Genomic DNA, 15,357 nt, shown 5'->3' with positions numbered 1-15,357 from the left:
TGTGCCCAGTCTCCTGCGGAGCCGCTATTCCCCATGGTCCTTACGAAGTCCCAGTATCCACTACGGACTACGAGAAATAGAATTACCGGTGAGTAAATTCTTATTTTTTCTGAGTCCTCTGTTTCTCATTGTATATATTCATTTATGCCAAAGCATTGATTAAGTAGCTTTACAATCACACCACAATAATCCGAATTGTAACTTTTTGTTTAGATAGGAACTAATCCAACCAGTATTGACTCTGTGGACATTGGTAAAGATCAGGAAGTGAAGTTGAAGCCTGGCCATGTTTTATATGTGGTGAATAAGCTATTCCCTTACACGGTACAATTTTTAAATAAACCAGAAGCCCCAGACTCACAACACCTCCAGCAGAAGAAGAGCAGCAAGAGGTCACACCAGAGCTCTGTAAATGCTAGCATGGAAGCCTCTGCAAAGTGCTCCAGACTGGAATCTGATGATGTGCTGAACAATAGCAAGAGTATGGAGAACACCAGAGCTGAAAAGAAACCACATGGGCATGAGGTATGTAATGCTATGTGTGTTACAGATGCGGGCAGGAAAAACCTGTACTATTCATTTATTCTGGCAGATTACCAAAGACAATAGAGATCAATCATCATAAGGAAAGGCAGTAAAACATTCTTCCAGTTTCTGCACACATATGCCTTAGTTCAGGAGAGGGAGAAAGATATTATTTATATATTCAGTCTTTACCTTACAAATAGCACAGATATACAAATATTAACATTTATTTATTTTGAATATGGTCCTGGCATATGTTGTGTCGCCCCACCCCCATCCCACTATGCTTATCTTATCGCGTCTCTGTCATTATGGAGTATGTCTCCACTACCACTACCCATGATGAAAACAGGACAGGTCATAGTGCATTATTATATTGAAGAGCTCTGAATTACTAGTATTATGGCCTTCCTTTATCATTGTAATTGCTGCATATGTCTGCTGAGATTCAATTGAAACTTCCAATTCTTATGTCTTAAAACAATGTTGAACTTGCCCATCTCTAAATGCCACGCAATGCATCTCCCTGCCAAGGACTAAAGATGGCCATTTATAATCCAGTTGCTGAATGATATGAAAAGATTTATAGGCAGTTTAGTCCTATAAATGTTTCATGCAGGCAGCTTAAACAATACAATCTTTAATGCATAGAAACAAAGCATTGATGATAGGCCATTATTAGCAAAATAAATGTTGGCTTTGAACATCTGCCTAGCAATCACATTGTATTGCTCATGTCCTTTCCTAATGTTCTTCATAGAATTTGTTTTTCCATGTGTTTCCCATTATGTCATGTTGACTTGGGGTTTTAATTAGCTTGCTTGTTTCTTAGTTACCATGAAACACTAACACAAAGGGGGGTATTCAATTGTTTGAAAAGTCAGTTGGGTGTCTGTTTTTTCCTGTCTATTAGACAGGAAAAGTAGACACCCAACTGACTTTTCAAACAACTGAATTCCACCCAAATAGTACATTGCTTTATTTATTATGCACTGTATTATGGGAACTTCTGTCTTTTATGTACTAATTTTGTATAACATTTTATTGCTTAGGTTAAAAGTCAAGGACACTGGAGCCAAGGGCTTAAAGTTTCCATGCAGGATCCAGAATTGCAGGTGCAGTGGTGTTGTATAATACAATAATAATCTGATAATTTACTGATATGACATATACTGTATAATACAGGTCACAGAACTCTAAAGCTGGGTACACACTAGAGTATTGTCTGCACGATATGCCGTTTCATAATGACATATTGCCTACATCACTCAGTGTGTAAGGGGGATTACACATTCCCGCGGTCGCTAGCGATGGACGCTTGGTTGGATGTGCTGCACGTTCAACCAAGCGTTGTTGTTTGCGTCCTGTAGTATGCTAATGAAGGACGGAACATACTTGTTCTGTCCTTCAGTAGCATCGCCTCAGTGTGTACACATGATCTGGGCTGATGGGGTTTCGTTGGAACGAATCCCTGTCTCTCTAATGTGTACCCCACGTTAGGTACATGCTAATACCCTGTATAAGTAGGACCTTAGGCTTTATTGCATTTAATACATGAGTAATAGTTTAAAAATAGAATGTTCCAGTATTGTTACATTTTTGTTCAATTACTTAGTCAACATACTTTACTTTTGCTTAAACAGATAATGGAAAGCTGTCACAGAGCTGTGCGGTATGAATGATTTGGGGCTTTCTTTGTCAGTTTTTATTGTGACACAATTCAAAATAATAATACTGAAGAGAATATATTGTTGTCATTATATAGGGGGGAATTCAATTGTGCCTCTTAATATTTAGCGCCAAAATTGATGGTCCTTATCGGGCACCTTAATTGTAGCCCATTTTTTTTTTTTTTTTTTCGCAAAAACACATTGATCCGGGATAAGTTCCTGGATCCATGTGTTTTCATATCCATGATCGTGAAAACAGGTTAGTTATCTGGGATTTTTTTTCGTCTGCCTCCAGACAGGCTGGTGAAAAAAGATCCCCGATAGTACCAGCTTTTGGAGCTAATTGGATAGTTCCCGGGGGATCAATCAGCCACAGCAATTTACTGCTGCTAATTGAATTCCCCCCTAAATCTTCATAAACCAAATAAATATTATACCAAAAATGTCTTAATGTGCTGCAGTTCCCATTTACCCTTCTATAGACTACGTCTGGACTAGATTTTGGGGATTTTTAGGCTTGTTTAAAAGTTATCCTTTTTTGGATGTTTCTAGTTAGATTAGGCAGCTGCCGTTTTATAACAGGGAGAAAGGTTCAAATAAATCGGTATATTACCAGTCCATGCCGGTGAATGTGCCCACAATAGGTCCACAGTCATCTGGTGTTGGGGATGGGGTAGTGCAGCTTGGGAAGCCCACTAACGCGTTTTGCTGGCCTGCAGCTTTATCATTGTATTGTATGTGAGGCTGAGTGCAGAGGTGATGATTATTCTTGCCTCTGTGTGGGTTGTAGCCAGTGTAATCTCTGACTGCAGTAAAGCTGGGTACACACTACACCTACTTGACGGTGAACCCACCATTGCACTAAAAGACTGGCAGAATCAGGTGCACTTACAGATCGTCCGCTTGATATATCTACCCAGCTATGACATCAGTCCCTGCAGCGAATGTATGTACAGTCGAATCTCCGCCCGTTGACAGCCACATGCTCAATGGCTGTGCTGCAGCGTCGACACAGTATGTCTGAACAATGTTGTTCCCAGACATATAGGGTGTATACACCCGCTGACCCTCTTGCAATTTATCAGCCTTACAGCCAATAATAAGAATTTACTTACCGATAATTCTATTTCTCGTAGTCCGTAGTGGATGCTGGGGACTCCGTCAGGACCATGGGGAATAGCGGCTCCGCAGGAGACAGGGCACAAAAGTAAAAGCTTTAGGATCAGGTGGTGTGCACTGGCTCCTCCCCCCATGACCCTCCTCCAAGCCTCAGTTAGGATACTGTGCCCGGACGAGCGTACACAATAAGGAAGGATTTTGAATCCCGGGTAAGACTCATACCAGCCACACCAATCACACTGTACAACCTGTGATCTGAACCCAGTTAACAGCATGATAACAGCGGAGCCTCTGAAAAGATGGCTCACAACAATAATAACCCGATTTTTGTAACAATAACTATGTACAAGTATTGCAGACAATCCGCACTTGGGATGGGCGCCCAGCATCCACTACGGACTACGAGAAATAGAATTATCGGTAAGTAAATTCTTATTTTCTCTGACGTCCTAAGTGGATGCTGGGGACTCCGTCAGGACCATGGGGATTATACCAAAGCTCCCAAACGGGCGGGAGAGTGCGGATGACTCTGCAGCACCGAGTGAGAGAACTCCAGGTCCTCCTCAGCCAGGGTGTGCCCCTGACCAAGTAGCAGCTCGGCAAAGTTGTAAAGCCGAGACCCCTCGGGCAGCCGCCCAAGATGAGCCCACCTTCCTTGTGGAATGGGCATTTACATATTTTGGCTGTGGCAGGCCTGCCACAGAATGTGCAAGCTGAATTGTACTACACATCCAACTAGCAATCGTCTGCTTAGAAGCAAGAGCACCCAGTTTGTTGGGTGCATACAGGATAACAGCAAGTCAGTTTTCCTGACTCCAGCCGTCCTGGAACCTATATTTTCAGGGCCCTGACAACATCTAGCAACTTGGAGTCCTCCAAGTCCCTAGTAGCCGCAGGTACCACAATAAGCTGGTTCAGGTGAAACGCTGACACCACCTTAGGGAGAAACTGGGGACGAGTCCGCAGCTCTGCCCTGTCCGAATGGACAATCAGATATGGGCTTTTGTGAGACAAAGCCGCCAATTTTGACACTCGCCTGGCCGAGGCCAGGGCCAACATCATGGTCACTTTCCATGTGAGATATTTCAAATCCACAGATTTGAGCGGTTTAAACCAATGTGATTTGAGGAATCCCAGAACTACGTTGAGATCCCACAGTGCCACTGGAGGCACAAAAGGGGGTTGTATATGCAGTACTCCCTTGACAAACTTCTGGACTTCAGGAACTGAAGCCAATTCTTTCTGGAAGAAAATCGACAGGGCCGAAATTTGAACCTTAATGGACCCCAATTTGAGGCCCATAGACACTCCTGTTTGCAGGAAATGCAGGAATCGACCGAGTTGAAATTTCTTCGTGGGGCCTTCCTGGCCTCACACCACGCAACATATTTTCGCCACATGTGGTGATAATGTTGTGCGGTCACCTCCTTCCTGGCTTTGACCAGGGTAGGAATGACCTCTTCCGGAATGCCTTTTTCCCTTAGGATCCGGCGTTCAACCGCCATGCCGTCAAACGCAGCCGCGGTAAGTCTTGGAACAGACATGGTACTTGCTGAAGCAAGTCCCTTCTTAGCGGCAGAGGCCATGAGTCCTCTGTGAGCATCTCTTGAAGTTCCGGGTACCAAGTCCTTCTTGGCCAATCCGGAGCCACGAGTATAGTTCTTACTCCTCTACGTCTTATAATTCTCAGTACCTTAGGTATGAGAAGCAGAGGAGGGAACACATACACCGACTGGTACACCCACGGTGTTACCAGAACGTCCACAGCTATTGCCTGAGGGTCTCTTGACCTGGCGCAATACCTGTCCAGTTTTTTGTTCAGGCGGGACGCCATCATGTCCACCTTTGGTCTTTCCCAACGGTTCACAATCATGTGGAAGACTTCCCGATGAAGTCCCCACTCTCCCGGGTGGAGGTCGTGCTGAGGAAGTCTGCTTCCCAGTTGTCCACTCCCGGAATGAACACTGCTGACAGTGCTATCACATGATTTTCCGCCCAGCGAAGAATCCTTGCAGTTTCTGCCATTGCCCTCCTGCTTCTTGTGCCGCCCTGTCTGTTTTACGTGGGCAACTGCCGTAATGTTGTCCCACTGGATCAATACCGGCTGACCTTGAAGCAGAGGTCTTGCTAAGCTTAGAGCATTGTAAATTGCTCTTAGCTCCAGTATATTTATGTGGAGAGAAGTCTCCAGACTTGATCACACTCCCTGGAAATTTTTTCCTTGTGTGACTGCTCCCCAGCCTTTCAGGCTGGCATCCGTGGTCACCAGGACCCAGTCCTGAATGCCGAATCTGTGGCCCTTTAGTAGATGAGCACTCTGCAGCTACCACAGAAGAGACACCCTTGTCCTTAGAGACAGGGTTATTTCCAGCAGATCCCACTGAAAAGTTCTTGCGTGAAATCTGCCGAATGGAATCGCTTCGTAAGAAGCCACCATTTTTCCCAGGACCCTTGTGCAATGATGCACTGACACTTTTCCTGGTTTTAGGAGGTTCCTGACTAGCTCGGATAACTCCCTGGCTTTCTCCTCCGGGGGAAACACCTTATTCTGGACTGTGTCCAGAATCATCCCTAGGAACAGCAGACGTGTCGTCGGAGACAGCTGCGATTTTGGAATATTTAGAATCCACCCGTGCTGTCGTAGAACTACTTGAGATAGTGCTACTCCGACCTCCAACTGTTCTCTGGACCTTGCCCTTATCAGGAGATCGTCCAAGTAAGGGATAATTAAGACGCCTTTTCTTTGAAGAAGAATCATCATTTCGGCCATTACCTTGGTAAAGACCCGGGGTGCCGTGGACAATCCAAACGGCAGCGTCTGAAACTGATAGTGACAGTTTTGTACCACGAACCTGAGGTACCCTTGGTGAGAAGGGCAAATTGGGACATGGAGGTAAGCATCCTTGATGTCCAGGGACACCATATAGTCCCCTTCTTCCTGGTTCGCTATCACTGCTCTGAGTGACTCCATCTTGATTTGAACCTTTGTATGTAAGTGTTCAAATATTTCAGATTTAGAATAGGTCTCACCGAGTCGTCTGGCTTCAGTACCACAATATAGTGTGGAATAATACCCCTTTCCTTGTTGTAGGAGGGGTACTTTGATTATCACCTGCTGGGAATACAGCTTGTGAATTGTTTCCAATACTGCCTCCCTGTCGGAGGGAGACGTTGGTAAAGCAAACTTCAGGAACCTGCGAGGGGGAGACGTCTCGAATTTCCAATCTGTACCCCTGGGATACTACTTGTAGGATCCAGGGGTCCACTTGCGAGTGGGCCCACTGCGTGCTGAAACTCTTGAGACGACCCCCCCACCGCACCTGTTTGTACGGCCCCAGCGTCATGCTGAGGACTTGGCAGAAGCGGTGGAAGGCTTCTGTTCCTGGGAATGGGCTGCCTGCTGCAGTCTTCTTCCGTTACCTCTATCCCTGGGCAGATATGACTGGCCTTTTGCCCGCCTGCCCTTATGGGGACGAAAGGACTGAGGCTGAAAAGACGATGTCTTTTTCTGCTGAGATGTGACTTGGGGTAAAAAAAAAAAAAAAGGTGGATTTTCCAGCTGTTGCCGTGGCCACCAGGTCCGATGGACCGACCCCAAATAACTCCTCCCCTTTATACGGCAATACTTCCATGTGCCGTTTGGAATCTGCATCACCTGACCACTGTCGTGTCCATAAACATCTTCTGGCAGATATGGACATCGCACTTACTCTTGATGCCAGAGTGCAAATATCCCTCTGTGCATCTCGCATATATAGAAATGCATCCTTTAAATGCTCTATAGTCAATAAAATACTGTCCCTGTCAAGGGTATCCATATTTCCAGTCAGGGAATCCGACCAAGCCACCCCAGCGCTGCCCATCCAGGCTGAGGCGATCGCTGGTCGCAGTATAACACCAGTATGTGTGTATATACTTTTTAGGATATTTTCCAGCCTCCTATCAGTTGGCTCCTTGAGGGCGGCCGTATCTGGAGACGGTAACGCCACTTGTTTTGATAAGCGTGTGAGCGCCTTATCCACCCTAAGGGGTGTTTCCCAACGCGCCATAACTTCTGGCGGGAAAGGGTATACCGCCAATAATTTTCTATCGGGGGGAAACCCACGTATCATCACACACTTCATTTAATTTATCTGATTCAGGAAAAACCACATGTAGTTTTTTCACACTCCACATAATACCCTTTTTTGTGGTACTTGTAGTATCAGAAATATGTAACATCTCCTTCATTGCCCTTAACAAGTAACGTGTGGCCCTAAAGGAAAATACGTTTGTTTCTTCACCGTCGACACTGGAGTCAGTGTCCGTGTCTGTGTCTGTGTCGACCGACTGAGGTAAAAGGACGTTTTAACGCCCCTGACGGTGTTTGAGACGCCTGGACAGGTACTAATTGGTTTGCCGGCCGTCTCATGTCGTCAACCGACCTTGCAGCGTGTTGACATTACGTAATTCCTTAAATAAGCCATCCATTCCGGTGTCGACTCCCTAGAGAGTGACATCACCATTACAGGCAATTGCTCCGCCTCCTCACCAACATCGTCCTCATACATGTCGACACACACGTACCGACACACAGCACACACACAGGGAATGCTCTGATAGAGGACAGGACCCCACTAGCCCTTTGGGGAGACAGAGGGAGAGTTTGCCAGCACACACCAAAAACGCTATAATTATACAGGGACAACCTTTTATATAAGTGTTTTTCCCTTATAGCATTTTAATATATATAGTCATATCGCCAAATAAGTGCCCCCCCTCTTTGTTTTAACCCTGTTTCTGTAGTGCAGTGCAGGGGAGAGCCTGGGAGCCTTCCCACCAGCATTTCTGTGAGGGAAAATGGCGCTGTATGCTGAGGAGAATAGGCCCGCCCCCTTTTCGGCGGGCTTCTTCTTCCGTTTTTCTGAGACCTGGCAGGGGTTAAATACATCCATATAGCCCCCAGGGGCTATATGTGATGTATTTTTAGCCAGAATAAGGTACTATCATTGCTGCCCAGGGCGCCCCCCCCAGCGCCCTGCACCCTCAGTGACCGCTGCTATGAAGTGTGCTGACAACAATGGCGCACAGCTGCAGTGCTGTGCGCTACCTTATGAAGACTGAAAAGTCTTCTGCCGCCGGTTTCTGGACCTCTTCACTTTTCGGCATCTGCAAGGGGGTCGGCGGCGCGGCTCCGGGACGAACCCCAGGGTGAGACCTGTGTTCCGACTCCCTCTGGAGCTAATGGTGTCCAGTAGCCTAAGAAGCCAATCCATCCTGCACGCAGGTGAGTTCACTTCTCTCCCCTAAGTCCCTCGATGCAGTGAGCCTGTTGCCAGCAGGACTCACTGAAAATAAAAAAACCTAACAAAACTTTTACTCTAAGCAGCTCTTTAGGAGAGCCACCTAGATTGCACCCTTCTCGGCCGGGCACAAAAATCTAACTGAGGCTTGGAGGAGGGTCATGGGGGGAGGAGCCAGTGCACACCACCTGATCCTAAAGCTTTTACTTTTGTGCCCTGTCTCCTGCGGAGCCGCTATTCCCCATGGTCCTGACGGAGTCCCCAGCATCCACTTAGGACGTCAGAGAAATATTATTAGTGTGTACCCAGATTAGAGAAGATTATTGCTTTTGATTTAATTTCCTTAAAATACTCCATGGCAGCCATTATGAATGGTGTTTGGTGTCCAGAAAAATACAAAGTGCAGACACCTGAATTTTTCTGGTAGTGAAAGCAACACTGCTGTCTAATACGTTCTGCTGTCTTTTCGGTCTTTGCATGCTACATGTAATGCAGTGGGGGGATATTGAATTATGTTCTGTCCATGACATAATTGTTGATATTTCTGCTATCCTTTTTATGATTCTTGTGCCACCTTCACGGTGTATGAAAGCAACTACTGCATAGCTGTCTGAAAATTTCCTCCGATTTTTCATGCTATAGCCATGCTCCTTCTGCCATTTTTGTTTAAGTAGATGTGAGTAAAGTCTGTGGTGAGCACAATCCATCTTGGTTATAAGAGAACACACTCTGATCGTACTCTTCATTAATAGACATACAGGTACACCACCATTAATCCGGCACCCTCTATTGCAGCACTGTGCCGGATTATCTGTTTTGCCAGATTATCAGTGGAATTGTTAATGAGGTGTCAGGGGCATCCTGACACCTCCCCCCCTCCTCCCAGCCTAATTCTATCTAGTGTGTCTCCCACAGCCCGACTCCCCCACCCACAGCATAGTGTTCCCCTGCACCTGTTGTGTCCGGATTAAAAAAGGTGCCACATATTTGGTGGTGTACCTGTAATAGGAAAATGTGTAAAAACAGTAACATACAATATAGCAAGCATAAAAATGGCACAAAGGGTGGTATTCAAATGATATTTCACGCCCAATCTCCTTTCTAAAGTGATCACCGTTATCACGCATATTGCGCCCATAGTAATCAGGTTTAGCTGCTTAACGGGTTGGGTGTCGAGCTGAAATTATTATACCACACCCGTCGGCAGAAACAGAACGGGTGTGGAAGGGGGTGAAAAGAATTGAATACCACCCAATGATGTGTTAAAATAAATCATAAAAATAAAAGTTAATTCTCACGTAAAAGTTGCTGCAACGCGTTTTATGAATGACCTCCGCTTCCTCAAGCAGTACGTGGTTCACCATGTCATCTGTGAAATGTGTTGCAGTGACTTTTAAAAGAGAATTAACTATTTTTATGGTTTATTTTTGTTTTAAAATATCTTTTTTTTGTGCCTGCCATATTTTGTTACCTTTTTTATACGGTATGGTTTACTGTACTATTTATTTTGAGAATTATTTTCCAAAACAATAGAATGGGTTTATGTGGCGTACTTAATTCATAATATTCCCTTCTATTTTAATTTTAGTAATAACCACAAGTTATAATACCACTGGATGGACATTCTATTATTTTGCAGCTCATTTACTAAAAATAACTTTACCGTCCTTTTAATTGTGACTGTACCCCAATTTCTACTCATCATTGGAAAATCTCTTCTCTTTATATGTGCACTGTTTATTTGACAAACCCATCCCCTGTATCACAGATGCTGATATTCCCTATTTCTATAACGTCCTAGTGGATGCTGGGGACTCCGAAAGGACCATGGGGAATAGCGGCTCCGCAGGAGACTGGGCACAAAGTAAAAGCTTTAGGACTAGCTGGTGTGCACTGGCTCCTCCCCCTATGACCCTCCTCCAAGCCTCAGTTAAGATTTTGTGCCCGAACGAGAAGGGTGCAATCTAGGTGGCTCTCCTGAGCTGCTTAGAGTAAAAGTTTAAATAGGTTTTTTTATTTTCAGTGAGACCTGCTGGCAACAGGCTCACTGCATCGAGGGACTAAGGGGAGAAGAAGCGAACTCACCTGCGTGCAGAGTGGATTGGGCTTCTTAGGCTACTGGACATTAGCTCCAGAGGGACGATCACAGGCCCAGCCATGGATGGGTCCCGGAGCCGCGCCGCCGGCCCCCTTACAGAGCCAGAAGAGTGAAGAGGTCCGGAAAATCGGCGGCAGAAGACGTCCTGTCTTCAATAAGGTAGCGCACAGCACCGCAGCTGTGCGCCATTGCTCTCAGCACACTTCACACTCCGGTCACTGAGGGTGCAGGGCGCTGGGGGGGGGCGCCCTGGGACGCAATGAAAATACCTTAAATGGCTAAAAATACATCACATATAGCTCCTGGGCTATATGGATGTATTTAACCCCTGCCAGTTTTCCACAAAAAAGCGGGAGAAAGGCAGCCGAAAAAGGGGCGGAGCCTATCTCCTCAGCACACAAGCGCCATTTTTTCCTCACAGCTCCGTTGGAGGAAGGCTCCCTGACTCTCCCCTGCAGTCCTGCACAACAGAAACAGGGTAAAACAAGAGAGGGGGGGCACTAAATTGGCATATTAATATACAGCAGCTATATTAGGGAAAAACACTTATATAAGGTTATCCCTGTATATATATATAGCGCTCTGGTGTGTGCTGGCAAACTCATCCTCTGTCTCCCCAAAGGGCTAGTGGGGTCCTGTCCTCTATCAGAGCATTCCCTGTGTGTGTGCTGTGTGTCGGTACGCTGTGTCGACATGTATGAGGAGGAAAATGGCGTGGAGGCGGAGCAATTGCCTGTGTTAGTGATGTCACCCCCTAGGGAGTCGACACCTGACTGGATGGTCTTATGGAAAGAATTACGTGATAGTGTCGGCACTTTACAAAAGACTGTTGACGACATGAGACAGCCGGCAAATCAGTTAATACCTGTACAGGCGTCTCAAACACCGTCAGGGGCTATAAAACGCCCGTTACCTCAGGTCGATACAGACACTGACACGGACACTGACTCCAGTGTCGACGGTGAGGAAACAAACGTATTTTCCAGTAGGGCCACACGTTACATGATCACGGCAATGAAGGAGGTTTTGAACATTTCTGATACTACAAGTACCACAAAAAAGGGTATTATGTGGGGTGTGAAAAAACTACCCGTAGTTTTTCCTGAATCAGATGAATTAAATGAGGTGTGTGATGAAGCGTGGGTTTCCCCCGATAAAAAACTGCTAATTTCTAAAAAATTATTGGCATTATACCCTATCCCACCAGAGGTTAGGGCGCGTTGGGAAACACCCCCTAGCGTAGATAAGGCGCTCACACGCTTATCAAAACAAGTGGCGTTACCGTCCCCTGATACGGCCGCCCTCAAGGAACCAGCTGATAGGAAGCTGGAAAATATCCTTAAAAGTATATACACACATACTGGTATTATACTGCGACCAGCAATCGCCTCAGCCTGGATGTGCAGTGCTGGGGTGGCTTGGTCGGATTCCCTGACTGAAAATATTGATACCCTGGACAGGGACAATATATTATTGACTATAGAGCATTTAAAGCATGCATTTCTATATATGCGAGATGCACAGAGGGATATTTGCACTCTGGCATCAAGAGTAAGTGCGATGTCCATTTCTGCCAGAAGAGGATTATGGACGCGACAGTGGTCAGGGGATGCGGATTCCAAACGGCATATGGAAGTATTGCCGTATAAAGGGGAGGAGTTATTTGGGGTCGGTCTATCGGACCTGGTGGCCACGGCAACGGCTGGAAAATCCACCTTTTTACCCCAAGTCACCTCGCAGCAGAAAAAGATACCGTCTTTTCAGGCTCAGTCCTTTCGTCCCCATAAGGGCAAGCGGGCAAAAGGCCACTCATATCTGCCCCGGGGCAGAGGAAGGGGAAAAAGACTGCAGCAAACAGCTTCTTCCCACGAACAGAAGCCCTCCCCCGCTTCTGCCAAGTCCTCAGCATGACGCTGGGGCCTTACAAGCGGACTCAGGCACGGTGGGGGCCCGTCTCAAGAATTTCAGCGCGCAGTGGGCACACTCGCAAGTGGACCCCTGGATCCTGCAGGTAGTATCCCAGGGGTACAAATTGGAATTCGAGACGTCTCCCCCTCGCCGGTTCCTGAAGTCTGCTTTACCAACGTCTCCCCCCGACAGGGAGGCGGTATTGGAAGCCATTCACAAGCTGTATTCCCAGCAGGTGATAATCAAGGTACCCCTCCTACAACAGGGAAAGGGGTATTATTCCACGCTGTTTGTGGTACCGAAGCCGGACGGCTCGGTGAGACCCATTTTAAATCTGAAATCCTTGAACACTTACATAAAAAGGTTCAAGTTCAAGATGGAGTCACTCAGAGCAGTGATAGCGAACCTGGAAGAAGGGGACTATATGGTGTCTCTGGACATCAAGGATGCTTACCTCCATGTCCCAATTTGCCCTTCTCACCAAGGGTACCTCAGGTTTGTGGTACAGAACTGTCACTATCAGTTTCAGACGCTGCCGTTTGGATTGTCCACGGCACCCCGGGTCTTTACCAAGGTAATGGCCGAAAATAAGAATTTACTCACCGGTAATTCTATTTCTCGTAGTCCGTAGTGGATGCTGGGGACTCCGTCAGGACCATGGGGAATAGCGGCTCCGCAGGAGACAGGGCACAAAATTTAAAAGTTTGACCACTAGGTGGTGTGCACTGGCTCCTCCCCCTATGACCCTCCTCCAAGCCTCAGTTAGGATACTGTGCCCGGACGAGCGTACACAATAAGGAAGGATATTGAATCCCGGGTAAGACTCATACCAGCCACACCAATCACACTGTACAACTTGTGATCTGAACCCAGTTAACAGTATGATAACCGAAAAGAGCCTCTTAAACGAAGGCTCCCAACAATAATAACCCGATTTTTGTAACAGTAACTATGTACAAGTATTGCAGACAATCCGCACTTGGGATGGGCGCCCAGCATCCACTACGGACTACGAGAAATAGAATTACCGGTGAGTAAATTCTTATTTTCTCTGACGTCCTAAGTGGATGCTGGGGACTCCGTCAGGACCATGGGGATTATACCAAAGCTCCCAAACGGGCGGGAGAGTGCGGATGACTCTGCAGCACCAAATGAGAGAACTCCAGGTCCTCCTTAGCCAGGGTATCAAATTTGTAGAATTTTACAAACGTGTTCTCCCCTGACCACGTAGCTGCTCGGCAGAGTTGTAATGCCGAGACCCCTCGGGCAGCCGCCCAAGATGAGCCCACCTTCCTTGTGGAGTGGGCATTGACAGATTTAGGCTGTGGCAGGCCTGCCACAGAATGTGCAAGTTGAATTGTGCTACAAATCCAACGAGCAATCGTCTGCTTAGACGCAGGAGCACCCAGCTTGTTGGGTGCATACAGTATAAACAGCGAGTCAGACTTCCTGACTCCAGCCGTCCTTGAAATATATATTTTTAATGCTCTGACAACGTCCAGCAACTTGGAGTCCTCCAAATCGCTAGTAGCCGCAGGCACCACAATAGGCTGGTTCAGGTGAAACGCTGATACCACCTTAGGGAGAAACTGAGGACGCGTCCGCAGTTCTGCCCTGTCCGAATGGAAAATCAGATATGGGCTTTTGTACGATAAAGCCGCCAATTCTGACACTCTCCTGGCCGAAGCCAGGGCCAGTAGCATGGTTACTTTCCATGTAAGATATTTCAAATCCACCGATTTGAGTGGCTCAAACCAATGGGATTTGAGAAAATTCAAAACTACATTGAGATCCCACGGTGCCACTGGAGGCACAATCGGGGGCTGTATATGTAGTACTCCTTTTACAAAAGTCTGGACTTCAGGAACTGAAGCCAATTCTTTCTGGAAGAAAATCGACAGGGCCGAAATTTGAACCTTAATGGACCCCAATTTGAGGCCCATAGACAATCCTGTTTGCAGGAAATGTAGGAATCGACCCAGTTGAAATTCCTCCGTCGGGGCCCTCCTGGCCTCACACCACGCAACATATTTTCTCCAAATGCGGTGATAATGTTGTGCAGTCACCTCCTTCCTGGCTTTGACCAGGGTAGGGATGACCTCTTCCGGAATGCCTTTTTCCCTTAGGATCCGGCGTTCAACCGCCATGCCGTCAAACACAGCCGCGGTAAGTCTTGGAATAGACACGGTCCCTGCTGAAGCAGGTCCCTTCTTAGAGGTAGAGGCCACGGATCTTCCGTGAGCATCTCCTGAAGTTCCGGGTACCAAGTCCTTCTTGGCCAGTCCGGAGCCATGAGTATCGTTCTTACTCCCCTTTGCCGTATAATTCTCAGTACCTTGGGTATGAGAGGCAGAGGAGGGAACACATACACTGACTGGTACACCCATGGTGTTACCAGAGCGTCCACAGCTATTGCCTGAGGGTCTCTTGACCTGGCGCAATACCTGTCCAGTTTTTTGTTGAGGCGGGACGCCATCATGTCCACCATTGGTCTTTCCCAATGGACCACAATCATGTGGAAGACTTCTGGATGAAGTCCCCACTCTCCCGGGTGAAGATCGTGTCTGCTGAGGAAGTCTGCTTCCCAGTTGTCCACTCCCGGGATGAACACTGCTGACAGTGCTATCACATGATTTTCTGCCCAGCGAAGAATCCTTGCAGCTTCTGCCATTGCCCTCCTGCTTCTTGTGCCGCCCTGTCTGTTTACGTGGGCGACTGCCGTGATTTTGTCCGACTGGATCAACACCGGCTGACC

The 15,357-nt window shown here is 46.9% G+C and overlaps 1 protein-coding gene across 3 annotated transcripts in view; it reads left to right on the top strand.

Annotated features, from left to right (window-relative positions):
* APTX (aprataxin) overlaps positions 1-15,357 on the top strand; it is a 94,161-nt gene that overhangs the window by 53,178 nt on the left and 25,626 nt on the right. For all 3 annotated transcript variants that reach the window (XM_063920058.1, XM_063920056.1, XM_063920057.1), the window contains exons 4-5: positions 214-525; positions 1,578-1,640. In XM_063920058.1, coding sequence (XP_063776128.1) covers positions 214-525; positions 1,578-1,640 — 375 coding nt within the window. The remainder of the gene's footprint in view (positions 1-213; positions 526-1,577; positions 1,641-15,357) is intronic.

Source organism: Pseudophryne corroboree, chromosome 1 (genome assembly GCF_028390025.1).
Source record: "Pseudophryne corroboree isolate aPseCor3 chromosome 1, aPseCor3.hap2, whole genome shotgun sequence".
Taxonomy (NCBI): Eukaryota; Metazoa; Chordata; class Amphibia; order Anura; family Myobatrachidae; genus Pseudophryne; species Pseudophryne corroboree.
The sequence above is the reverse complement of the archived record's forward strand: the minus strand, read 5'-3'. Positions and strand labels throughout refer to the sequence as shown.